The 27,526-nt window shown below is 36.8% G+C and overlaps 1 protein-coding gene across 2 annotated transcripts in view; it reads left to right on the top strand.

The window, feature by feature from the left end:
• The window catches only part of COL5A2 (collagen type V alpha 2 chain), a 112,391-nt gene that overhangs the window by 65,157 nt on the left and 19,708 nt on the right, over positions 1-27,526 (top strand). For both annotated transcript variants that reach the window (XM_062578244.1, XM_062578246.1), the window contains exons 7-33: positions 329-439; positions 2,260-2,337; positions 4,447-4,491; positions 5,614-5,667; positions 6,374-6,427; positions 7,678-7,731; positions 10,165-10,218; positions 10,971-11,024; positions 12,632-12,676; positions 13,582-13,635; positions 14,460-14,504; positions 17,531-17,584; positions 19,089-19,187; positions 19,639-19,683; positions 19,788-19,886; positions 20,196-20,249; positions 21,404-21,511; positions 22,185-22,238; positions 22,896-22,994; positions 23,750-23,803; positions 24,557-24,655; positions 24,765-24,818; positions 24,920-24,973; positions 25,467-25,520; positions 26,049-26,102; positions 26,448-26,492; positions 26,963-27,061. In XM_062578244.1, coding sequence (XP_062434228.1) covers positions 329-439; positions 2,260-2,337; positions 4,447-4,491; positions 5,614-5,667; positions 6,374-6,427; positions 7,678-7,731; positions 10,165-10,218; positions 10,971-11,024; positions 12,632-12,676; positions 13,582-13,635; positions 14,460-14,504; positions 17,531-17,584; positions 19,089-19,187; positions 19,639-19,683; positions 19,788-19,886; positions 20,196-20,249; positions 21,404-21,511; positions 22,185-22,238; positions 22,896-22,994; positions 23,750-23,803; positions 24,557-24,655; positions 24,765-24,818; positions 24,920-24,973; positions 25,467-25,520; positions 26,049-26,102; positions 26,448-26,492; positions 26,963-27,061 — 1,773 coding nt within the window. The remainder of the gene's footprint in view (positions 1-328; positions 440-2,259; positions 2,338-4,446; positions 4,492-5,613; positions 5,668-6,373; positions 6,428-7,677; positions 7,732-10,164; positions 10,219-10,970; positions 11,025-12,631; positions 12,677-13,581; positions 13,636-14,459; positions 14,505-17,530; positions 17,585-19,088; positions 19,188-19,638; positions 19,684-19,787; positions 19,887-20,195; positions 20,250-21,403; positions 21,512-22,184; positions 22,239-22,895; positions 22,995-23,749; positions 23,804-24,556; positions 24,656-24,764; positions 24,819-24,919; positions 24,974-25,466; positions 25,521-26,048; positions 26,103-26,447; positions 26,493-26,962; positions 27,062-27,526) is intronic.

Here is a 27,526-nt window from a genome sequence, read left to right as displayed (position 1 = left end):
TTAGAAATAAATTCTTGATATTGTTATACTGTGTACAAAGCAAAGTAGTTTTTTTCAGGAGTAATATATTGTAAGAAGGAATGATAGGGAGCCTGGGCATCTAGTAGAGCCTTGAGAGAAATTACTGCAATTTATTTGTGTTGAATGTGTGACTAATTTTAGCCAGTGCTTCTGATCTCAAGGTGAGAACAGATATTGAGGGATGTTGTTTGGTTGAAGATCTTTTTGTGGAAATACAGATTTGTCATATGACTGGCTTACAACTGTTTGGTTTGATGTTTTTAATGAAAACCTTCATGTAATGTTTGCATTTCATATTTTTTTCTAGGGTCCCCGTGGTCCTCAAGGGATTGATGGGGAACCTGGTATTCCTGGCCAGCCTGGCGATCCTGGTCCTCCAGGACATCCTACCCACCCAGGACCAGATGGACTGAGCAGGGTAAGTTTTACACTTGGTTTAGTAGAAAGTCAGGTGACTGATGGACCAGATCTGTATGATAACACACAGTAACTTCTGTTTGCCTCGGTGAATATGCAGCATCTCACAGAATTAGCCTTTTGCAGATGCATAGTGTATAACCTCTTCCATGGCCTAGGCAATAGCCATTTGGATTGCATTGTTGTGCTTGCAGTTCTTGTCCCGGAGTCATTAGGGAATGCAGCTAGCAGCAGCACAGATTTTACCAACAGAGATGATTAATGACTTGGACAAGGTGAACTTGAGAAAACTATGAAAAGGTGCACCTTTCACAACATCTAGAAAAGCCAGTGTGCCCAAATCTAAAACCATCAGTTGGGTTCTATTAATTCTACTGGACTTAGACCCAAGGGGTGAGGGAAATAGTACAGAGAGAGTAGAAGACTAAATTAGGAACCAAGAAAAGAAAAATTTCAGGTGGATTTTAATAACCAACAAAAGCAATTGAAATGTGGTTTGGTCTAATTTTTAATGAAATGGTGGATTACTTCTTGCTAGAACTATTCAGGCCAAGTGTTAGATGACTAAATCAATAATGATCTGTGAAAAGCAATGCTGGCTAGCCTTAGACATAAATGAGGTACTCTGTAACATATCTTTTTCACAAATACTGTGGAAGGCTAACTGTGATTGATAAAGAAATATTTGTTTGTGGTTTTCAAGTACATTCGGTTACACATTTTTTACTCTTTTGAAGGTATCTGTGTTGATTTTTCACTCCGTTGTTCCTGTGACAACAAGGGAGTTATATTGACAGTAAGCTGAAATACTGAGATCAGACCAATAGCTTGCAATTTTGGGTAGTGTTTCTGGACTTAATCACCTTTCCAAATGGTCCTAAATCCAGCAGAAACACCTTAAAGGAATCTGTTCAGCACAGAGCAATCCTTTAGAATTGCAGAAGAGCAAGGATGGGTGCTAGACCCACATTCTTCATAGATTTACCTAGAAAACATGGAAGAATAGGAGTAGTCAGAGTTTTAAGTTATTTTTGGTTTGTATTGTTATCTCTGAAGTCTCTAGCCTTTTCAAAAGTGAGTTTGGGGACCAATCTGATGAAAACCATGTTCTAAATTATAGAAGAACTGAATACACATTTGTGCTGTTAGTTTTTCTCAGTCATTCTTAGCTCTGAGTGGCCATGTGTGAGGATCTGGCCCAGAAAGATGCAAAATAAAACTGTTGAGTTCAAGTGTGTCAAGAAGCACAAAGGCAGAAGAGAAGGGTACTGACAATTCATTACTCTTGCTCGTTTGTCTGTGTGGATTGGCAGGATCAGTAGTGGCTGTTCAACTTTGAAGGCTAAGGGTAACATGCTCAAAATTCTGATTTACAGTGATAAAATCAGCTATGTTTCCATTTATTTTCAGATATTTCTGAACTTGAAGCACAGTAAGTGAAAACAAAACGAAGTCTTACAAGACCTGAAAAATATTGCAGTTGAAATTAAAGACTGATTTAAATTTGAAGGCAGTGAAAGAGATCTAATTAATTTATGGGAGACTTTCCTCTTTTATGTCCTCTTCCCATTGTTCAGTGCTAAAGGGGATTAGAGTCAGAATAGTAAGCAGTCAGGATGATGCATTAAACTGGTGTTGAAGCCTTCATCCAACTTAAATTTATAGGAAAGAACACTTTCATTTTAATGATTAAAGTAAGAATTTAGTTGTTAGTACCTCAAATTCAATGTAAGTAATGAAGAATTGGTTGCATACATTTTTGCCTTGTGAATCATCAACATGACTGCTAGCTAAAAATCACACACATTTTTTTTTTTTCAGCCATTTGCAGCTCAAATGGCAGGGCTGGATGAGAAGTCTGGACTTGGTAGTCAGATGGGACTGATGCCTGGTGCAGTGGTAAGACCAGATTTCCTCTGTATTGTAAAACAGGTGTGAAGCGGAATGAGGCACAGAATCCAAAAGGGGAATGGACCCTCTTGAACTTCGTATACTTATTGAACATGAATATACAGAATGTTTTAGTGCAGTTTTACACAGTGTTTGAAAACAATGAAAACAATATTCTTGTGTTAAAATGAAAGCTTTTTTCCCACTCCCCCTAGCCCTCCTGCTATCTTTCTTCCCTACTTTTGAAATACAGTAGCTATTACCAGTAAGGTATAGAAAAAAAGCAATTTCTGCTTTTCTCATTTCTTGAGTAACTGCAGAATACACACTGCAAAATAAACAATTACGTAACACCGAAGGTTTCTTTCTCACATTGTGACATCAAAGATTATTTTTAGCAGCATTTTAAAGATTGTTTCTGAAACCAGCTGTGAACGGAAAATTGAGTTTTGTAATTGGTATTATTTGAAAGAGACATTCTATTTTTCCAGTGGTTCCAGTTTTATTGTTAGCATCTCTCCCTGTTTAAATATGCCCTTTACCTCTAGAGCACTGAGGACTTAGTGGTAATAGTGACACTTTTTACGGTCTATAAAACCCATTTCACCACCCTAAGCTGTATCTGCTGGAAGTCTTGGGGTTATTTTAGATTAGTGTCTTTTTTACTACTTGTGTTTATCATATTGTGATAGCTTGTAGATACTGTCAGCCTGTTTATTGTTACTTTTAACATGCCTCCTTAAGGAAATAAGTCTTCAGTGATGGCACTGTCTGTGAGTTTACCTATCTGAACATTTTCCTTCTAAGTCCCCAGTAACCTTTGAACTCAGTTTCAATGCAATTTAGAAGAAAAGCTTCTAAAGAAAATCTGATGTTCTTCTGTAGGATTAACTTTTGGATTGATTTCTTTAAAGAACTTTTCTTTATTATGATTGTCTCTTGTCTACGAATTTGCTGTGCTTACGTATAAGTCTGTCTTGCTTATTTTGTTGCCCACCATCATTCTGCTTATTCCTTTCACTCAGAGTCTCAGACATCACATCTCTTGTACTCTCCCTTCTTTTGCCATTCCCAAATATGATTCATTTTAATATTAATATATGTTTTGAAGATCTTTATTTTTCAAAATCTAAGGCTATCTACAGCCTTACACAAAGTCTATTAAAGTTGGTTGGAAATCAGGTACTGACATTAATATGTTTTGGATTGATTCAACATGTTCTGGGATATCCCCTTTTCCTGTCCTTGTAGACTCAGTATCTAACCATCACTCAGTTGAACCACTGGATTTTGTTTTTATTATTGATTAGAATTTTTAACTAGCCTCTTACTAGCTCTTTTGCATTGGCTTTGTAAAAAGGATTAAAGTAGATTAAACACAACATAAAAAATGGGAAAAAAGGAGTATGTGTTGAAGAGAGGAATTGTGAGCCTCTGTCAAAATACAAGTTATATCTGATGTATTTTTCTTTGTATTGCTCAAAGCAAGAGAATTATTGTCAGTGATCATTATTTTTACTTCATAGTACAACATATAATTAAGCATAAGATTTTTCCTAAAAAAATCCCTTGAAACATTTTAAGGGAAGATCTGAATTTCCTGTAGCAAAACTCAACCATTTTGAAACTGTTGTAATGTTTTACATAATTCATGAAAATACTTTCTTCCATCTGTATGTATTCCTGCTCATGACTGAGAATAGCTGGATGAATTTATTTTGTCATTGATTCCTTTATTATATTAATCTAAGTCATGAGATTCAATTCAAAGTGCGCCTATTATTTGCAACCAATTTTTACACTTTTTGCAGTGGAGTTATGCAGGCATCCAGGTTCTTATTACTGAAACAAGAAACTGTGACCTTCTAGAAAGAAAGCAAGCCAGTATTTTCAGCTGCTAATGAATTATATCTCTGGGGTTTTTTTGAGTTTGAAGATTTCAAATCTATGTACTTTGTTTGTACTTCGTAACATCTGTCTCCTGAATAAAAACCTTTCAGAGGCTTTGACTGTAGAAATGTTATCTTGAAGGTCACTATCAAGCCATTTAGCTGTCTCTGCAGAATGAATGTTATTGAAGTGTATTTTTCAGAGTGTAACAAGTTACGTTTTTAATAGGGTCCAGTGGGTCCAAGAGGTCCTCAAGGTCTTCAGGGAAAACAAGTAAGTGCTTTGTCTTTTGGGATTTAAGATAAATGGCCAAAAAAAGAAGACAAAATCCATAGTAACTGGTGTATGTAGCCAGTAACTTGGAGGCATGTCCATCCTCAAGCATGGCTGAATCCATCTTCCTCTAGAGGTGAACCAAAATATGCTGCTTTCGAGGCTTCTGCTCCAGATCTACCGTATATATAGCAGCTCCACTTGAAAAGAGGTTTGCTCTAGCCTATTTGCTTTTATGGAGGTAAACCTATGGCATGTTTAGCCTATAATTATCTTTTTGTTATAAACTTGTTCTCACAAGATGTTAGTATTTAGATGTTATGTTATATATACAGTAGGCATCTTTGTTCAGATTGCCCCAAATAAATGCCTTCTATTGAAAGAGTCACCTGCTGGCATTTTTCACAAGGAATTAAGCTAGATAATCCAAGTGTTACTTAATTAACAGCACTGAGCACTCTATTGAATGAGGATGACATTATCACTTCTATTCCACTGTCTTTTTTAAAAGTTGCACTGTTGGGGTCTAGATACACAGGGGGGCTCTCTCCTGTCTAATGAAAATATGCCATGTTCAATTAAGTCACAATTTGTTTGCTGCTTTTAAAATTGATTCCAATCAAAACAAAAGAGGTGAGATTTTATCACTCCTATCTCCACGTACAGTACTTCAGTCCAGCAATGATCTGTGCTTCCTTGTCTCTTTCAATTTTTGATTTGTGTCAGAGTATTATTCTTTGGAGTTGTTTGCTGCAAACTAGAAATTACAGTATCCTGAACTGCAATGATGCTTCTGGCAGATTTATGGAGGTAGTCATGTTAACTTGAAGAGAACACTTTAACCCAACACATTTTTAATGAGGAAATACCAATGAAAATGCTGACTGTTTATTTCTTGCTTCGGTGTTGGCATGGTGTTAGCTTCCAGTAGGATTTGTGTATGGCTCAGGACTTCTGTAAAGTTTGGGGGATTTTAGCATGAAACTTTCCCTCATTTTGCAAAGTAAGCTGGTGCTCGCTTGGACTGTGGACTGTGATTTTCCTGATCGCAGATTTTAATTGATGTTCTTATATTTTTACTTTTTGAAAGTTGAAATTGTATTCATCTTTTCTTAATTTTAGGGTGGTGCTGGCCCCACAGGCCCACCTGGTGAACCTGGGGATCCAGGACCTATGGTAAGACCAAATAAATACAAACCTTTCTACAATAAAATTGGATACAACTTATTATACTTCCTTACTTTAAAACAGACTTTTTTTACGCTGCATTGACAAAAGCTGTTAAGTAACTAATACTTCAGTTAAGAGTTATGATGTTCAAGCCATATTGTCCTAGATCAGTAAATTTTAATTGTTTTGAATGTGAGTGATAGTGATTATAGTACCAAACAATCATTGTTACTTTTCCACCACAGAACTGAACACTAGTAACCCCACACCTGCTCGATTAACTTGGACAAAGAAAGATAAGAGTATTTATTTTTTGGAGGTGGTATAATGACTAGGAGGTAAAAACAAAAGCATAGACCAGGTTCTCTTGAGCCTACAGTGCTATCGTCACTGCTAGCTATAGCCTGACGAGAACGTAGCCCTCTCTCCCTGGACCTTGCCGAAACAGCATTGAAAGGTGCCTCTTCACAGTCCTTGCTATGCCTTTGAGAACAACAACAACTGACTTCTTTCTTTTTTCTGCTAAGGAATCTCTCCTATATTTTTATATGACTTAATGCGTGTTTCATAGGGGCTGGATGATTAGAAAGAGCACTACAAAAGACAAAAGATCAACCTTTTTCTACATCTCTTCTTACAAAACAAGATTATCAGATGAAGCACATAGATATTAATGATGGCTGAATTCTCAACAAATGTCTATATTTCTTAGGGTCCAGTTGGTTCTCGTGGACCAGAAGGACCTCCAGGCAAACCGGGTGAAGATGTAAGTTTGTTGTTACTCACATTTTGTTTTATTTTTATTAAAACAAATACTGGCTTCTCTGAAACAGTGACTAACCAGCAGATGTGCATGTTCGGACAACTTTTATGTTTCCTTTTCTTTGCAACTGTACTTCTAATTAAGTCCAGTATCATAACTATAATCCTTAGCAAAAGATGTGTTCTCTTTCAGAACCCTCCTTTGTTTTCCTTGCATGTCACCATGATACCTAAGATTAAAGCACCATCTTTTTATTATTTCTTGCTTCACCCAGCCCTTCAATTGAGTCACATAGCTTAAGGATTTTCTAATACACATATTCTTTGTTTGCAAAGCATGCAAAATCCATCTGAATTGTAGATTATAACTGAGAAATGACTTAAAAGCTGAAGATGCCAGATCATTTAGGATGACATTTACCATAACTTATGCAATGGTTGCTTTGACAATAAACTGTACCAAGAGTTACAATAATAAGAATCTTAAGAAATGGTTAACTCTCAATGCAGTGAAACCAAATCTAGATATCACTTGAACAACTAGCTCGATTTCCAGTGGTTGGAAGAATTTCTGTAATTGCATTTATGAAGAGTTTTACCTTTTCTCAGTCCAGAAACTGTTTTTCTGAAGCCTTTCATAGTCCACCAGTCCAGAGTTCTGAGTATTTGAATTAATTCGTACATAAAAGAATGCTTGGTTGTGACTGTGGAGGACTTTGAATATTCTTTAAAATAAGCTTATTTAGTTCATATTGCATTTTCTTTGCTAACATAATGCACAGAAAATATTTGCTGATTTAGAATTAAATTATACAAATTTTAAAACATCTGAATAGAAGGAGAAGTAACAAGCTATATCCAAAACAGTTTTAGGTGGACAATTAAAATGTTCCTACAGAAAATTAAAATATCAAGTGATTGTCAATGTAAAAATGACAAAAGGTTGCCTCATCTTTAATTCACAGCAAAACTATGTTGCATCACCATCTTGTGATGCTGAAAAGCAGTTTAGACTCAATTTTTCACAATTCTTTGTTAAAAATAAATGTTTAGATTAATGGAATCATTGCAATCTAATATACATTGCTAGTCCTGTGTGTGATTAATTTATATTACTGGAAGCTGGAAAGCTGATGTGCTGAATGAGAACACTGGAATGTCCTCATTTGTTTGCATGGAAGAGGAATAAGAGAACTTAATTTTCTTATTTGATATTTTTGTGTGTTCTTTTTTTTTTTTTTTTTCTTTTCTTAGGGTGAACCTGGTAGACCAGGACAAGTCGGTGAGCCTGGATTTCCAGGATCTCCAGTAAGAGCATGATTATTTAGATTTTAGGAAAATAGTTATAATTGTGTCATCAATATCTGGTTTAATAATGACTGCAAAGCTCTCCGTGCACTTTCTGAAGTACTTGTGTCAGCTTACTCTGATCTAAAGCAGTGTGACAGCTAAGTACCAGGCAGGTGATTCAAATGTCCTTGAGTTAATCTTAAATCATTTCACAGGTGCACGTTCCAGCTATTTTAAAGATGATGTGTGTAAAACAGATGACAGTATATACAAGTTGAATTTCTGTATGTCATCCACTTAGACGTAATCTCATACATGGTCATCAGACTGGATAATGCCTACCAAAATCTAAAAATATTTAATAATGAAATGACTGCACTAGTAAGCTTATATAGTAGAAATGGATACAATATTTTTACCTTGGTTAGTTAATAACATTTTTCTTTGCTGATGTATGATTAAGAGTCCTACAAGTGAATACATTTAGATGAAAGATAAGGATTCATGAAGCCATTTTCTAGTATCTCATGTGGTTATTTACAGTCATTTGCAATAAGTGCTCAGAGTGTAAAGTGGTGTCAGGCTAGGGTGGTATTGGTTAGATTTAAAATAGTCTGAGGGGCAGGAGAAGCAGGGATTGTATCATAGAAGTATAGAAAATTTATCTTCATGTATTTTCATTATGCACGAGTGATTAAAGAATTTCCAAATAGTACATGTGATGCAGAGGACATTCTGTATGGTTCACTGTAGAAATAAAAGGAACAGGTATATGTGAAATGTCATTTTGTCACTGGATACTGTTTTATCAGTTCTGCCTTCATCCATCAAATTTCTGCAACTGTAAGAGAAATGTAGTGCGGCTGAAAAGGGGACAGGTATATCCCAGAGCTGAAGCCACCTGATACACACCGTCTTTTCTTCTTTCAAGCAATACAGTTCTAGTCTAGTGATCTTGTTAGCAATTGGACCTGCTATTTCATAGAGAGCAAAATGGTCTCTCCATGAGAGTTCTCTGAGTGCTGTTTCCTAAGCTTTTCTCCTCAGTTTTATAGATTAAAGGCAATGTTTTGTAAGCTGCTTGAGGCTAACGTGCTAACATCATCTGTGGAGTATTGCCCAGTTCTGATCAAGCTTAATAAAATTGTCTCCACTTTGTATGTTTTTAAAGCAGTGTATGCTGTTGCACATCCTCCCCATTTAATTATCCCCCACTGATGATAATATCCTGGAAAAATTTGAAAAGGTTTATAATGAGAGAGAGTATTTACATATGCGCTCAACCTGGGAAACTGCAGAGGGCATGATGTGGTAAAAAGGGCCCTGATGAACTGGGGACGCTAACGGACTAGGAACTTTTAGCCAGTAGCTTCAGAAAATATTTCTCCCTTTTACTTGTAAGAAATCCAATTTAACAACATGCTTTCTGAGAGCATGTTTCAGAAAGCAGGTGCTTTCTGAGACATCATGTGACAAACTGGTAAAAAAAAAAATAGGAATATGTTTTCCCATTAAAACCAGTGAATGAAAGAAGTGTTGCAATTCTCGTTGCCTTTTAGATTTTGCTGCAGTTGCATAGCGTTGTAGAGAACAGCTCTGATTACACTAATGCCTTGTCAGAGAAGTGCACGTTGTCTTGGCTCAAGGCAAGCCCCGTGGACTGCTGCGTGAGAGAGGGATGAGTTGTGCATCCTTGCAGTACCAGAGAATTGTTGAGGTGGAAATTGCCTACCCAATCTTCAAGTGAAACTTTCCTTGTACTGTAGGAGGAGAAATAGTATGTTTTAATAGTTTGCTGAATGGTTGCCAAAGAGTATGAAAGTGCTAATGTGATTTCTGTTATAAATTAATGTAGCCAATGTTATAACACGGGGCATCTAGCTCCCTTTCATTATTTAGCCTTTCTTGAAAAAGAAATCTGCTAAAATTGGTAGAAATCTAAGAGTAAGGCAGTTTTGATGTAACTGCTAAAGGTGTTTTCATAGAAGTTACTTATCATGCCACTTGACTGATATTTTCTGATGTAACAGTTCACAGCTTGATCTCAGTTTTTGTTTTATGTTAAATGATAGCTCTGTTTTTTTTTGACCTCTGCTTAACTGGGGTTTCTCCATTTAAGCCTCAAAACTGGATCTACCTTTGGTTCTTATTTCATGGCTTCTATAGAAATTCAAGATTTGATCATACACCTGTGTAAGCCTTAAAGCTTTTAATATCAGCAAAAACTTATTTAATGCTGAGACTTTTTAACTTCATAGGGGGAACTTCATCTTCTGTGACTACCTGCTAAACGTCATGCTGTGCTATATTATGTCAGCAAGGAGGAGTGTTAAGACTCTTAGCCATAATGCCACTAGTCTATTCCTTGTTAGCAGCATTATCACCAAGCATATCACTGTAGAAATCAGAGTGTTTTTATTTTATTTTTACTTTTTTTTTACTCCTGTTCAGGGGCCTCGAGGCTTTCCTGGTGCTCCAGGTCTTCCAGGTCTCAAGGGTCACAGGGTAAGAAACAAAGTTTTTCCTTTTTTCCTCTCCTTATAGATAATGTTTCAAGACAGTATACATATAAAGATACCCAGCCTCTTTGATATTTGTGGTGAATTTTACTAAACGCTTAGTCCTGCCAGTTACAGTGGAATTGCTGGCATTAGAGAGGAAGAGGACCTAGCAGAAAATCTAGGCTTGTCCTCTTTAAGTGCAGCTGACCTCTGTATTATACTCTTTGGTACTTGCTTCACTCTAGTTACAAATGGTCTGGGAGTCTGGAAGGAGCTTACATGAGAATTGCCAAACTTCAGGAGGGACAAACCTGACAGTTCTCTCACTTTGTTGGCAAATCTGGCATTAGGGTGGGGAACTCTGGAGCTGGATATCTTTGCAAGACAGAGTGATTACAAATTACCAAGTTTTCTGGCCAGAACTTTACTTCAGGGAGGAATAAATAGGTTTCCTATGGCTCAGAGCCTCCTCCTTGTTGCTTTTAGCATTTTTTTTCAACAAAAAACCCCAAATCCAAGGAAATGTAGCTTGTACAAATGTTTTCCATCTAGAAAATGTTTAAAAACTGTTTTCCATCTGGGTTTGAGGGTTTTTCTTTTTTTCTTTTTCTTTTTTTCTTTTTTTGTTCTTGCCACCTCAGATCTGTTCTTAACACTTTAGTTCCAAGTTATTTGAACTGTAGAAATTCTCTCTATAAGTGTATACACATTTATACATACATATTTATAAATATCATATTTTTATAACTTTTACAGGGACTGAAAGGGCTTGATGGTCCAAAAGGTGAAATTGGAGCAGCTGGAGCCAAGGTATTTTCATGGCCCAAAGAACTAAATGCTGAAGCATGCTTTCTGTAATGCCAAATAATGAAAGACTATTATCTTTAGAACAAAGCTCTGTATCTCTCTCCTGTTAGTACTAGTTGCATGAAGATTACATTTTCCTGAAGAGACTGCATGAACTTACCTATTTTTACTGTGTGTTCAATCTACATCAGCTGCTATGAACTGCATTTTTTTTTTGTACAGGAAGACAGCATTTGAGTTGAGCAGTGCAAATCACAATTACAGAATCACAATTGCAGCTGGGGTTTGGTTTTAGGCCACCAGTATATCACTGTATGAATTGGCTAGGTGCCTGTGTCACCTACTGAAGGCAGCAAAATGTATTAAGATAGAGGCCATACCTATCTTTTAATTTGCCTTTTGGCCACTTTGCAGGTCTTGTTAGTTTTGTTTGACCAACAGGGAGACCGCTGAGCTGCTGCTTTATGTATTCTCCCGGAAATCTGCAGATCCAGCTTGTAACTTGGGGCAGCCAAACTGAAACCTCAGCGAGAAAACAAAAAGGCTTTCCTAACATTTTCTGTATATAATACCACAAAGCAATGCTCAGCTGAAAACTGATTTTCAGGTTGGCATATTAGGTTTAAACAAGATCAGTTTGAAAGAAACAAGCCTGGTAGGGAGAGAGAATATATTTTATCAGACTATTTCTCTCCTAACAGTTTTGTTCTCTTAGAACTTTTGTCCCTTGTTGGTACTGCCACCCCCTTACTGCTTTAACTCTAGGCACTTTAAACACAGGGTAGTCAACTGGAGTCAATACTTGCAAATTAGATTAAAATGTTTTTAAAAGAGCATAGGACAACTTTTCCAGGCTTTTCTACATTGATCAGTGCTGTTGCTGAAGCTGTTTTTGGCCAGCTGAGGGCAGTAATCACAGGGGAAACAGTACTCTTCCTTGGGATTAAAAATGTAGTAAATTAAGTGAATCTTCCAAAATCTTATTTTAAATGTTAAATACTGATTTTTCGATTGTTAAATCAATAGTCCAGGACAGGTTGTCTAAGATAACATTTCTTTGCCAGGATTTCCCATCGATTTCAGTGGAGACAGCAACAACAGGAGAATTAGAGTAGGCAGAAACACTGCAGCAGGCAGTGCTGTCAGCTAGAGCAAGCAGGAGGAGAATATGTCCCTTTCTTGCCTGTAAATCCTGCTGGTTCTCCCTTGTTTTGTTGCTTTCCTCCTACGCAGCTGATGAGAAGCTGGTCAGCTTCTCTTTCGGATAAGTGGGGCAGCAATGCTCAGTACTAAAATAGCATAATTGTAGTTAACTGGTGAATCAGACATGAAAATCCTGGGAGGTACCTCCCGATCACACATAGCGATTTGTGCATGATGTATGGTATCTCCTCAAAAAGAGTTAATTCTGCTTCTTTGAGATCATATAAATAGGACCCTTCGTGCTAACAGGGGGAACGATACTCTTCTGTTGAGTATGTGCGATGCACACATGTTGCTATGTAAATCTGCCTCTTTAGCACAAGCTGACGGAAAGGGGATGAAAAATGTAACTCTATTTTCCTCTAACCTTTTTTCCTCTAACTGTATTGTTACTTCTTTGTTTCTAGGGAGAATCTGGCCCAACAGGTGCCATGGGTGCAACTGGTCCTCTAGTGAGTGTCACATGCATTGGATTTTACTCGCAGAAGTGGCTGTAATATTGCACGTGTTGCTGCTAATATAGTACATGTTGGAATTTTATGTTTTTAAGACCCACACTTGATGTCTTGAAGTTAAACTTTTTTCTAGTGCAGTTAGTTTTATTTTCTACTACAGTATAAGCTGTTATTCCTTGCAATTCACAACCACTATTAAAAAACAGAAATAAATCAGAAAGCTTAACAGATATTTGAATGTAGGTTTTGTGATTAGTTACCAACTCATGGAAGTTTAGGGTGATTAAATGTTCTTTTTTAACATCCTGAAGCATCATATGGAATGAGATCCAGATGACAAAAATCAGATTAGCTTGCTTTGAGATAGAACTGAAATAATTTAGGTCAGAAACATGTTAGATGGAAAAGCATGGATAGAAGGTTTTGGAGGTAATGCTGAAGATAAGCATGCATGACATGAAAATGAAACAAGAAGAGTTTTCACAGAGTATTTTTCATTCACGTATGGTTTTGGACAACTATATGATAGTGAGCATTATAATATTCAAAAATCCACTTTCAGCAGTGGTGATGCAAGTGTAGTGCCTGTATGATAGCAGATGATACCTCTCTGCAAGACACTGTCTTGTGTCCTGCGGAATGTAATATCCCTGAAGTGCAACCTAGCTGTGAATGAGCCATAGTAAACGAGGCTGAGACTTCTGCTGACTGCAGAATTGCAGTACAAAACTTATTTGAAGCAAAGGAAAAGTCAAGGCTGTTTGAAGAAAAAGAAAAAATAAAAATAAGGAGCGGTCCATCTGCTATGGGGTAGAAGGAATCAAATGAACTATATTTTTCACTTTTCACTGTTTTGTAATGATGAGCTCCTGAGTAATGCACTTTTCTCTTTTCTCTTGAAGGGACCTAGAGGAATGCCAGGAGAAAGAGGTCGAATTGGACCACAAGGTGCCCCTGTACGTAAGGCCTTGCTTCTGTCTCCTTGTAATTCTTCCCTTGCTTTACTTAAATTTAAAGTCTTAAGCCTGAAAATGTTCACGTGACTGTTAGTCACTTCCGTGTGTTCTGCTATAGCTTAAGAAAGATAAGGCCTTAACAGAGTTTTGTGAGATGAAATCTTTACTGTAAATTTAAAAAATCACAAGAAAAAGGAAAATGCCAGCAGCATCGTAATTTCTTAGAACTGCCCATGAGGCCGAGTATCCTCACAACATTTTGGTCTGTAATCCAAAGAGTCATTATCTTTGTTTTTCTTTCTCTGAAATTACTCTTGAAAGGCTATTTTAACCCAAAATTGCCAAATTGGAAATAATATATTTTGATTTTGTCTGTAAAAAGAAGTTTAAAATGAAAATTTATTGTTTTAATTTAAGGTCTTACAGTTTAGTTCAAGATAATAAAAACAAGCTTGTTAAAATTATCTCACTTTTCAGCAAAAAGAGGGATCAGCCTTGACATGAGATCATATTTGAGTAGAAATTTCTTTCCATGGCCTTACATCTGCTTTCAAGTTGTTGTTTTTTCTGGCATTTCTCTTTGTGACACTTATGTGTGCCCCCCTTACCTCTCCATACAATGACACTATCAAAATATCCACTTACCTGAAGGGATGCCATCATTTCTTTCAATTGTTTTCTCTGCCAGTGTCCCGAGGGATCTTCAAGCCATCATTTCTTTGGGTGCTTTAGTCTGTGTGACTGTCATCACAAATGCTAACAATAAATAAAAAATCTAGCAAGTGTTCTAATAATCATTCTGTCTTGCCCCTTTTCAAATCTAGGGTGGACGTGGCCAGCATGGTATGCCTGGGAAACCAGGGCCCATGGTAAGTTTCTTAATAATCTCTTTATTTCACCTTGTATTTGCCACTTGCCTTTGGACATTGTCAAAAGAAGCACAAAAAACTGTTGCCGGTTGCTGGTAACAGTAAGTGCACCTAGAACATGTGAATGATTCCTGGTTCTGGCATCAAATTGCTTGTTGCAAGTTTGATGATACTAGCTGTAGTCTGCTGCATCTAAAAGTTTTAATTTGCAGGAGAGTAGGCTAGAACATCCTTCCTGGAGAGATAAGACTTTGCTGCTTTAATGCAGTGGGATCCATGTTGCAGGGAGAAAAGTGTCTTAAAGATACCTATTATAATAGCAAACAACGTATACTTTCGTATTGTCTTCCTTCACATACAAAGCTGACAAATGAAGTTATGCCCACTCTTGGCAAGAAGAAATGCTGCTCACCAGTATCAGAACTTGCTACCTGGAATTGATCAATTACAAAATGTGTAAAAAATAGTGTTTTAATTATAGTCATAGGGTGAGCTAATGAACACGAAGCCTGTGTTCAAATATCTTTCCAATTAATAACTGCCGCACTGAGGAAGCCGGGTATGCATGACCAAAAGTTCTCACGCTGCTGCGGGAGAGCTGAAGGTGACTGTGGCGGATTAAACGGTGGATGTTCGTGTAACAACAGGTGATGTGTTCAGTCCAGTCCCAGCCTGCATTTGCAAGATGTCTTTGAATCAAGTCACACGAGCAAACGTATTAGGAGGTCATGTGTACTAAGCGTATATCGCTTTTGCCAAGTCAAAGCTTTTGATGATTTCATACTATTCACACGAGGCAAGCTTCTGCCTTAAAAATGTGTTATTCTGTTTGTTTGCTTTTCCGGAAAGCGTTACTTCTGGGATGCAGCTGACAAAGTTTTTGCCTGTTGATGCAGGCAACATGTACTGTTGTCGCTTTGTCACATTCAGCTTAAAGAAAAAAACCCGCAGACCTGCCCACAAGTAAAATTTCATTTTTTGCGTGCTCTTTGTTTCATAGTGATATTAGTCCTGAGAAACATTTGTTTTCCCATGTTTTCTTGATAAATGGACTGTTTTATTGCAAACTTCATTAAGAAACAGTTAACTATAACAGAAGATCAAGACATGAGTCAATGTATAAAGGCTGCAAAACTCAAATACTTGATGTATAGTGAAAAGAAGTGTAAATATAGCTATTACAAGAAACTGAAACAGTGAAAAGATTTTTCAGTGTTGAAAGCAAAATCTAAAACAGAGCAAAAACCCTCTAGTAGTGTTATTCTATGTGAAGTTTGAAAATTTTATATGGCATAAAACATGAGCTCAGCTTCACTGGACCTGGTGGTTGGTTGGCTAACATTTTTGGCATATAGTGTCACAAGGGAGATGCTGATATTTAATACACATGTTTCTCATTGGAGGAACTTTTATTCAAATGTGTGATTTTTTGGCTTAGTACAGAGTGGTATATCCTAATTCTCGAATTCTCCTTGCAACAAGAGAGAGATTTGGCAGACATACGTTTGTGATCCAATAAACTGGAACATACATTTTTCAAGAACATGTTTAGGGAGCTGTTACATCAGTGCTGTAGAAATCCATTGCAAGGTCATGGCAGAAATGTTACCTATAATTAATACTGGGACAGATCGTTCTTATTAGACTTGTCAGCAGAACTTCATTACATAAAACATTCTTTCATAGTATGCATCATACTTCACAAAAAAAGGAGAAAGGCAGGGAAAGATAATGAGGAATCATCTGGGAACATGGAGCTGTAGTAAATACTTACGGCCACTGTGTGCCGCTTTCTAGAGAGTTTATAATGCAGCAGAAAGGGGCTCCTGTGGAAGGTTTCGTTCAGCACAAGGCATTATATAAATATTTTAAAACTTTACACTAAGGCCTGTAATTGGAGGTCTTCATGCTTAACAAAACAGGCATGTTAAAGTGTAGACACCCAAAGGCTGCTTGACAACCCAGCAGCCTTGGACAGTCCCTCACCTAACGTAACTCCAGCTGATTGCGTCTGTGCCCAGACTTAGTGTCCTTTCAGCCGCGTAAGGTATGGTCTGTGCTCTGCGACGCAGCGCACCAAGAATTTGGCTCTAGAGTCAGAACCCGTATAGCCACGTCAGCACTATGCTGAGCTCAAGCCATCAGCCCTTCTCAGACACAGCATTAACTATCCCGGGTTCAGTGCTCTTCTGACAGAGCCGCGGTGCTGCTGGGAGCCGCCGCCGCTGCAGCGCGTCCGGTCGCACGGCACGCCGCAGCCTGGCCTGTCCCTTCCCACGGGGGTCTGCGTATCTCTGAACAACCATCCAGGCGGGGAACTGCCCCTGCTGTGCATGGCTTTGTCTGTATCGCCTTGAAAAGGTGGAAAAAATAATCTGCATTTTGAAGCTTGAAAGTGAATTTAGCAATGAATTTGAGAATCTCGGTGGGGTGAAGGAGTGGGAAGCAGGGGCAGTTCTATAGTCTTTATTTGTATTTTCACTTGTCATATTGTTCATCTCAAAAAATTTTGTCTAGTAACCTGTTTCAGTGCAGAAATAGCTTCAGTTTCTCTCTTTTTGTAGGTTAATGTTCTAAAAGAACTAAAACTCTCCTCTGCTACATTTCATGGGACAAGTAGAGATTGTTTAAAAAATCTTTTAATTACCTTACCACTCTAACGTAAACGTAGGAGGAAATAAATTATAAATTATAATAAATAATAAATTATTTATTAAAATATAAAATTGAAAATCAGTTACTGTAATAGTAGTATACTGTATACATTGCAATTTGGGCATTGATAGTTGAATCAAGAGCTGTAACTTTTCCGGTCAGTAAATACAGTATTGAAACACCAAACAATAAGCATGTGTGTCACTTAGAAAAATGATAATTATAGAATTACTTGGTATTTTTGTTATGAAAAAATATGTTTTGTGAGTAACATTGTATTTAGACACAGAATGATGTTTACCCAGTGATTAGATTCTAATCCGTGTGATCCAAACTGTAGAATTATAGCTTTGTGCTTTTGTATTTTATAGGGCCCGCTGGGCATAACTGGTTCTCCAGGTTTTCCGGGTGCTCCTGGTGTAAAGGTAAAAGAACAAACAAACCAACCCTTCTGAGTATGTCTAGCACCATAGAATTATAAAGTACGTCCTAGACTGCACAGAGTTCAGACTGACAGGTATAGAGATCCCTGAGAGCTGCTGAAATCAATCTTGCTTAAGACCTTGAGAGAGAAGCTGTAAATCTGAAGCCAAATGAAGTAATAAAAATCAACCATAACTAGGATACTCTTTTTGCTTTTTGTTGTGCAAAAGTATGGTTTTAGGATAACTATCCTGCTCTGCTCCAAAAAATCTGTGCAGTATATTAAAAGAATTACAAAAATTACATTCTGCAAGTTGAGTTGCAAGGACTAGTCTAAGACTTGGTAATATAGGAGTCTGTACAGAAACAGCATCTTCCAGTGACCATTTTCAGCCTAATACACTTTCTGTGATGACCTAGACTGATGAGAAGGATGCCTGAACCACAACGGAGCTTGCACACTACTCATCACAACGTTGCAAATGATGTTTAAAACCTCTTGTGGCTCTCTGATTGAGCTGAAAAGAAGAAACTTAAACTAGCTGCAGAGTGGTCAATGTTTGACTTTCCTTTGTTGGCTTTCATGAAACAACTCAATGTTTTTTTTCTAGCTGAGAACATGTCTGCAAATAAGACTGAAAAGAAGACTCATAGCGTTTTCTTATACTTCTTTCCCCCTTCTTGCCCAGTGGTTCCTCTTTGTTACTTTATGCTCCTAAGAATGATAGGAAAAAATTATACAAGAAGAAACTATTTTTTCCACTCCAGGTAGCCAAGTTCAGCAGATGTTTGTTTTATTGTGAAGCTAGCAACATTTACAAAACAGTTATCTGGAAACAAGCCTCAATAAGAGAATATTAACACAGTTTATACAGTGAGATGATAATCCTTTTAATGCATGTCATAAAATGTTTTGGTATGCCCAAACAGTGCTAAATATCTAAATAAATATTTGGAGACGTTGTCAAGGGAGGAATCAAGATAGGTTTTTTGAAAAGGAGAAGCTACCTTCAAGTTTCATCATCAGATGATGTAATTGAAACAGCTGCTTTGAACTCATAAAATCTAAGCAGAATGCAGATGTCTTACCATTTCTAAATTTCAAGCCTCTGCTGTTAATGAAATTGAAAAAACACTACCAAATTACCAATACATACTAGGATTTTATATAGTGATGTCTACCTTAGAGAAGTAACAGTAGATTCAAAGTACCCCCCCCCCCGGTGTGATGTGGACCGCTTGCCCTAGATATAATGCTGCCTCTTTGCAGAAAGTTCCCATGACCATATATAAACTGAGCAAAAATTTGTAGTTTTAAAGTTTTACATTCATATAGAAGCAGTAGAGGCAGAATTAGGTAAGTAAAAATATATTTTAAGGATCATAAACTATTTCAAAGTCTGAATTATCTTTCTCTTATAAACTCATTATTCTTCCTTAGTTACTTCAAAATGCAGCTTTTTAGAGAAAAGTAATCCGCAGTTGTTTTCTTCTGTGAAATCTTAGGGTGAAGCAGGACCAACGGGTCCTCGTGGTCCTGAAGGTCCTCAGGGACAAAGAGGTGAAACAGGGCCACAGGGCCCAGCTGGATCTCAAGGGCTTCCTGTAAGTGCATTAAACTTTGGTTACTCTGTGCTCAGCTCGTGTCTTATTTGCTCACAGTTGGGATTTTAATATTCCACTTGATGGACAATGAACTTTGCCCAAATAACATTTTTTTCCTCAAGAAAGATATCATTCATATTTTTTCTACTTATTTTGTTGCATGTAACTTTCCATTATTTAATTAAGACAACTTGGAAAACCAAAAGTTACACAGCCTGATGTAGTCTGCATCCTACAAGTACTTAAAGCATAAGCATATTAAAAGTCACATGAACTTACATACTTTGTCATTCATATCTACATTTGCCCAGGTAGATCCTATATTACTAGATTATTGAATAGCCTTTACTGTCTGCTCTTTTAAAGCAGATCAAATGATTGTCTTATTCTGTTTTTGTTACTGATACCCAACTCATAAATTCCTTTTTTGTGATTGGTATATTATTTTTAGGGGACTGAAGGGACAGATGGTTCCCCAGGCGCTAAAGGCCCAACAGTAAGTAATCAAATCATCTGTTGAAGAAATTTTGTAAGTGGATTTATTCTATTTCCCTTTTAAAATTATTTTCCTCCTTACTATGCTGGTATTTCTGTTTATAGGGATCTCCAGGCACTGGAGGCCCCCCTGGCTTATCAGGTCCACCTGGTTCCCCAGGACCACAAGGCAGTACTGGTCCACCTGGTATTCGAGGCCAGCCGGTAATGTCTTTTTTCTTAGTGATGTTTTTCAAGCATGTCGCTCAGTAAAATAAAACAGTGATTAGCAGTGATTCTTTGCGTGCAAAAACTAACAACTTACTTCTGAAATTAGGTCTCACTTGTTTTTTTGTCTTGATGATGACATAATGCCTCGGGGAAAGAGAGACCACTGTAAACATCCCATTATATTACCTACAACTGGTTCCTAAACCAGGAAACGCTTTTTTATTACGAAGAATAATCCAAAGTGGTTGAATGTGTTATGCAGATTTTTACCTTTTGGGTGTTACTCCTGTGTTTTGTTTTCAGGGAGACCCTGGTGTTCCAGGTTTCAAGGGAGAAGCAGGACCCAAAGGTGAACCGGTAAGTCCCTACATGCTTTGTAAAATGAAAAGAAATCCCAGAGCCACGTACGAATGTTTTGATAGGTTGTTAGTTTTCAAGACATCTCTTATGCTACTTCTCATGATTGCTTTTGTTTATCAAATAATTATTGTGGAAGACAAACCACAGTCAGCTTACCTAGATAGCACTAAGAATGGATGGTAAAGTTGGTCCTTGGATGCTATAAATTATCTAGCCAGTTTAGCCTTATAAGCCTCAAAGGGCTAGAAGACGGAGAAACCAGTTAGTATATCTATTGAGGTTTCTCTAGCACTTACCGAATGACTTTATTCTGATTTCATCTCTTGAGAAATGGGTGCCATACATTTCTGGGCATTTAAGAGCAAACAGATGCATGCTGATCGTATTGAAAAGAACCCATTTTCATTTTAAATAGAATAGATTTAATACTTTTTTTTGTTTAAATGTAAAAATAATATGAATATAAATATAGGGATGATGTATATTTACGTTATTTATTTATAAATTAATATATTTAATTATATTGATATAATATCTTTTTTATTTTTTTAAAAAGATATTAGATGGTCACTGCTCATGTCTGTGAAAAATTATTTGGCAAAATGATTAATTCTATGCTGTGATGTGTGAATTTTAAAGTAAAAAAGATTCTACAAAGTTGAAGTCAGTTCAACATTTTTTTTAAATTTTTTTCCTTCTTAGTAGTTTAGTCATCACAAAATAACTGACAGAAGTATACGCATGCAGTAATGGTTTCTTTAGCACTGGACGAATCTCATTTCTTTGAGCATTTCTGTAAGAATGTAATTGAATTTTGAGTCTGTTGTTTCCTATTCAGCTGGATTAAATGTAATTACAAATTATTCTGTCTGAGCAAATAGATGATTACAAGAAGCACAGCAGAGCTGAATTGTAGAACTACAGTTTATTCCTACTGCACTTTTTGCTGAAAAAACAGCTTATAAATACTGAAAAAGGGAAAGAAAAGCTGACCCTGAATAGCAGCATTTTGTCACTGATTCAAAACATAACTATAATTTTCTCCTTTATTTGGGAAAATGTTGCTGATGTTTAGAAGACACCCCATTTCAATAGACCTGAGAAACTGTGCGCTTAATGAAGAACTTTTAAACAATTTTTATTTTTAATAGGGCCCACAAGGTCCGCAGGGTCCCATTGGCCCTGTGGGTGAAGAAGGGAAAAGAGGCCCTCGAGGTGATCCGGGATCAGTAGGTCCACCAGGTCCAGTGGGAGAGAGGGTAAGCAATCCAGTGTGTCTCGATAGACAGGCATCGCCAGGCTGACGAACGGCTCCTCTTGACTTAAACGTAAATTTTCTTGCAGCTTGTTTGTAGGTGGAGTCAAACATCGTTTTTTTAGTAGTAGTTTAATTTATGTCTGTAACTTTTTTTTTATGTATTAGAGTAGTAATTTTCAGATGCTGCTCTCCTTTGATACAATATATTCTCTTTGAAAATGATACTGTAATGATCAGTATATGAAAACGTAGCATGATGCTTTTTGTATCCTGAATAGTTCTTACTTCTGATTACTCTTTTGAGGGAAAAGGAGTTCTGTGATACTGTGCATTATTTTTTTCACTGAAAATTTTCGTTAGTGTATTTAGTGCACGGATAGCATAGTAACAAAAACGTTGGAGGTCTGATGAGTGAATCAATACATCTTTTGCTTAATCCTTGTACAAATGGTAGTTGTCTTTTCAGTGAGGCTGTTCACATAGAAAGAGCTGTGCAGCATGCAGGAATAAAACACTTAGATATTTTTACCACTCCAAAGAAACAAGTTTAAAGTACTGAAGTAAGGAATTTGTAAGAAAATAAACCGAACTCCCAAACCATAAGTCTTTTACTTTATTTGCAATAAGTTATGTAAAAATTAAGATGATAATCTTGTTCGCATCCCTTTTCACAGGGTGCTCCTGGTAATCGTGGTTTTCCAGGTTCTGATGGCTTGCCTGGACCAAAGGTAAATAATATTAGTGCCCAATCTTTCACTGGGTCATTTTTGAAATTCTCATACATGCAGATATATGGAAAGAAAATATTCCATTAAAAGAATATGCTTCTGGGCAAATAGGCAGATCCTCAGAATCCCTCAGAGTAGGGTCAAAGGACCTGACAAATGCCGGAAAGGCATCTGAATGTTTTGAAACCTAAATGTTTTGGAGGAAAAACAGTTTTAAGTCCTGTGATGTTCAGCTTTTTTTGCATGTCCTTGACTTAATGCGCTGTCATATTCAAATGTGAATAGATGGGAGATGTTGGTCTGTCACTATTACTGTATTGCTAAATACATTGCTATAGTGTGTGGTTTTTCTAGGCTTATCCATTGAACAGATGGACTTATCTGTCTTTGGCTTTCCTAACTGCTGTAACACTTCCAGGGCAGTGACTCACAGATGTATTTGGCTAGTGTTTCTGCCAGTTCTTAACTCTTCATACGAATACAAGGATTCTAAATTCCTAGTATAAATTTGTTTTATGGAAGAGGCCACATTTGAGTAATAATAAAGATTCCGATACTTTGGAACTCTGCAAAAATATAGCCTTAATACAAGATGTTATTTAAATTCTTCTATGGATGTTCTACCTGTTACCTAATAGCCTGTTGATATCTTTCTAGGGTGCTCAAGGAGAGCGTGGTCCTGCAGGTTCTTCTGGTCCTAAAGGAGGTCAGGGGGATCCCGGGCGTCCTGGTGAACCTGGCCTCCCAGGGGCAAGGGTAAGGAACTAATAGCAACACGCTGTAAACCATGGCGTTTTCTGTTTTCAAAAGGCAACAGTGAATTTCACAGAATTGGAAAGCTGTTGTATAAGAATAGACTTCTCTCATTCTTTTGACTTACCTTTGTCTTTTGAAGTGAAATGTCTGAATTAAAGAGTAAAGGCCAAAATTCTGACTCTTTTCCCATGATCTTAAAAGCAAGATCCCATTTATCTTCAAAAGAAGGATAGATAGCCCTGATTAGACTGGCAGCTGAAGGATGCGTGCTTGTAAAGAACATAGTTATCACAGAAAACATTAATGTAAGGTCAAACGTTCATTAAATAGATGATAGATAACCTATACATTTGAGCAGTACATGTGGCGGAAAATTTTTTCAGGAAAAATATTTGAGAAGAATTTGGAACATCACAAAAAAAGAAAAAGGGTTTAGCAAGAACAAGATGTAATATATCACTGGGCAACAGTGGAGAAATAAAGATGATGATCCTGTGGGACACTGATGAGATGTGTAAAAGCAATAAAAGAGGGCACAGGAAAAGAGAAGATCAAGGACAGTTAGGTGTTAAGCTGTAAAAAAATTTAACAGTGAGGACGAGGACCTTAGCTGCAGCGAAGAAAATGTTGTGTAAAAAATATCTTACTGTTTTTATAATATGAATTACTGAGCATATCTTTGGAGTCTATTTACATTTTTCTCTTGTTCTAGAATTCTATGTACAACTTTAAACTAATGTTATTCCCATTTTTAGGGTTTGACAGGAAATCCAGGTGTTCAAGGTCCTGAAGGAAAAATTGGCCCCTTGGTAAGCTGCATAACAATTAGTCCTTTCAGTTAATGCCACAATGATTTGAAAGTCCCAGCACATTGAAATTATTTTTATTAAACTGAGTTGTCTTCATTTTTAAAGGTTTATCGTTTCCTCTAAGTGTTCAGGTTCTCAGCTCCTAAATAAGTAAAAATAATGTTTCTTTGGTTTTAGCTGTATCTGTCAATTGTTTAGCAACTGCTGCGCTGCAAGATTTTTAAATCTTTGAAAACTAAATATCTTTTCAAACTATCTCTTTTTGGTAACAATAAACTATTTGTACGCAGTGGTTCTATGATAATAATAGCATAACATTTGGTTAGCTCTAGCAGTCTGCCTAGAACTCCGTAAAGCACTCTATCTGCTTTTACGACATTTTTTACTGATAAATATAACAACAAAACCACACTAATACAATATATATATAATAATATGAGTGCTGGAAAAGGAATGGCTTTCATGTTGGAAAACCATTTATCTTCCCTGCTGACCTTTTTCATCTGAGACTGTGGAGAAACAGTGTGGGTTCAATTAGTGCACTCTGGGACATGTATTCAATATATTAATGCTATTTAAAGGCAACTATTTTGCTGAAATAATTTAAGTATCTATTCACTTCAGGACTGTTTTCAAGATCTAATGGTGCTTGTTAGGCTCTAGTATCACTGGGAGTCATGTTCCAGGTGTAAATAGGCTCATATGAGTATACAGTGATTTTGATTCGGTTTGGAAAATGCCCTGTCTCTATAGGGTGCCCCAGGAGAAGACGGACGTCCGGGTCCCGCAGGCTCAATAGGAATCAGAGGACAGCCCGGCAGCATGGGCCTTCCTGGACCCAAGGGCAGCAGTGTGAGTGTGGCACCTAGTACCCAGCATCTGCTTAACTTTCAGCATTTACATGTATTTTAGTGGATGAAAACAGTAGCTAAAACTTGTTATTTTTCTTTCTTGAAATTAGGGTGATCCTGGAAAACCTGGAGAAGCAGGCAATGCAGGTGTTCCAGGACAACGAGTGAGTGTGACTGTTACTGTTCTCAGTGACTATAGAAAATGATGCATTTCTGTTGTACACGCTCACGATGTAAATTTTCTTCCTTTGTCATTTTAATTTAGGGAGCCCCTGGTAAAGACGGTGAAGTTGGTCCTTCCGGTCCTGTTGGCCCGCCAGTAAGTCAGCTTTTTCAACACTACCTACCTACCTGCTTGTATTTCGATCCATTCATTAATCTTTCTGCCTCTATTTTTATGTCTTCATGCCAGTTGTTGATTCCATAAATAAATGAATAATAGTTTTCCTAGAAAAATGATGAGCTTTGTGTTGAAACGTTTGTATAGTGATATTCCGATTTCTTTTGCTGACTTTTACAAAAAAAAATGGGAATTGCAGAATATTCTGGTAGTGCATTTTCCCAGCTGCTTTGGTTTCAGGGGATGGAATGTTTTCCCATTGACACAACATTTGTTGTGTGATTTTAAAGAAATAAGAAGATATGCTATATCTTACTACATCTTTCAGATAGGGTATGTGTTGACTTGAGATAAGTAAAAATATACAATAAACAAATACATACTTGAAAATACCTATGCTATTCTAACAGAAAAAAAATGTGGAACCTGCCTGTATTTCTCTACTGTACACTTATTCCTTTCTTTTGTGTAGGGACTTGCAGGAGAAAGAGGAGAACAAGGCCCTCCGGGTCCTACAGGGTTTCAAGTATGTGTACTTTTTTTTTTTTAAAGAGGAAAAAATAAACAGATATGTCTTATCAACTTAGATTAGAGAAATTCAACAGAGTGATGCTTAACAAAATGAAAACTTAAGAACTAAAGCAATGATGCTCAGAATAATTAGTGATACTTAGTTCTAACACCAACTATGTGTTCAACTGAACTGGTACAAGTCTTAAGTACCAGTCTGTATCTCTTGAGAAAACCTTTGTTGTTTTTTTTAGTTTTGAACTGGAGATTTTTCAAATTTATTTGATCCAAAAATGGAGCTTCCACACTTGTAGGACATATATATGTCAACACTAAAAATACCTAAGGACTGTCATTTCTTTTTAGAGAAGAGGAGAACAGTTAGATGCTATATTCATGTAACTATTTTGCTTGCAGATCATTGAGAGCATAATCTTATTTACTGTGTATAGTACTACAATTCATATTCTTAGTTTCTTAATTAAATCTGTATTTACATAACATTTCATCACATTAGTGAGCACTATATTTTACTTTTTTACAGGGCTTGCCTGGGCCGCCAGGTCCTCCTGGTGAGGGAGGAAAGCCAGGTGATCAGGTAATTTTTGTATAAGTTAATGAGAATCCACTTCATAAAGGAGTTTTATCTTTGCTTCTCTTTATAATTTAATTTCTCATTGTGTTTCAAAGTGTATACTGATGTAGTCTGTAAACTGCTTTTGAACAAAGACTGAAGACTGGTTTTGTGTGAAATAATTGTTAAAATCCAGCCATCTGTTTTGATCTGACATGCTCTCCGACACTGACATCCTCTTGTCATGAACAGATACTATTCCCAACTAGCCATCTAGATTCACAGTACTATGAAAACGATGAAAAAGTTTATCTCCAATTTCCATAGTTGTAATGCTTTCATTCTAATAGTGACTTCTCCTCTGCACAGGGTGTTCCTGGAGATCCTGGGGCTGTTGGTCCTTTGGGCCCTAGGGTGCGTATCTTTTTTCAGAACTGAACGTTTGTAACAGTGGTCTGAGGTTGAATGTTGTTATAGTATACAGGCCTTGAACACTTCTGATCAATATTTTATCTTTTTTTAACCAATAAAATGATTATAAGCATACATATATTTTGAGATGGTGTGTTAGTTCTATAAACGAGCGACAGTTTCATAGCTCATGAAGCTGTACTAATTAATAATTGTTAAGTAGCTTGAGCTCTTCAGGTGATACAGATTGCAAAACTACTTGATTTGCAGCCTGAGAAAATGACACTATTATCGGTTTGTTGAGTGACAAACTATCTTATGCAACTTTAAGGATAAAAGCACTTTTTTTTTTTTTTTTAAAAAATTGATCAGTTCTCCTGGGTTTTCTCTTCAAATAGTAGTGTTGTATTTATCATTTCCCTACCAGAATTGTTCACTGCCTGTTAAATATGTTTTAATTATCTGTTCTGTAGGGAGAACGTGGCAATCCAGGAGAAAGGGGGGAGCCAGGTGCATCAGGACTTCAGGGTGAAAAGGGTATGGCTGGAGGTCATGGTCCAGATGGTCCAAAGGTAAGCAGAACAGAGATTTATACTGCTGTGGTGACACTATGTATAATTCTTCTTATTTAGAAGATCATAAAAGAGAGATCATTGTTATTATAAAATGGTTATCTTTTTGAGAAAGCTATCTTATTTGGATGTGGTTTCTAGGAGGAGAGTTTTCGTGCAGTATTGAATAGGTTATTTCAGTATAACTGTGAATGCAATGCAAGGTAGTAAAATATTGAGAAACCACATTTTGTTTTCATTTATATAGATCTAAATTTAATTTTTTTGTGTGTTTCTCAGTAGAACAGAGTAAAGCCATTTCTAAACTGCAGAAAACTCATTAGCATTGGCCCTATTTTAAGAACCAGGTCACTTTACATGAAAAGACATAGGCGACTGAGCGTTTAAAAGAAAATACAGAAAACAGCGAGCCGTTACTTTCAAATGCATTTGGCTTAGATGGATCCAGGAGGATCACCCCAAAAA

This window comes from Rhea pennata, chromosome 6 (assembly GCF_028389875.1).
Source record: "Rhea pennata isolate bPtePen1 chromosome 6, bPtePen1.pri, whole genome shotgun sequence".
Taxonomy (NCBI): domain Eukaryota; kingdom Metazoa; phylum Chordata; class Aves; order Rheiformes; family Rheidae; genus Rhea; species Rhea pennata.
Note: the sequence above shows the minus strand (reverse complement) of the source record. Positions and strands in the feature narration are given on the sequence as shown.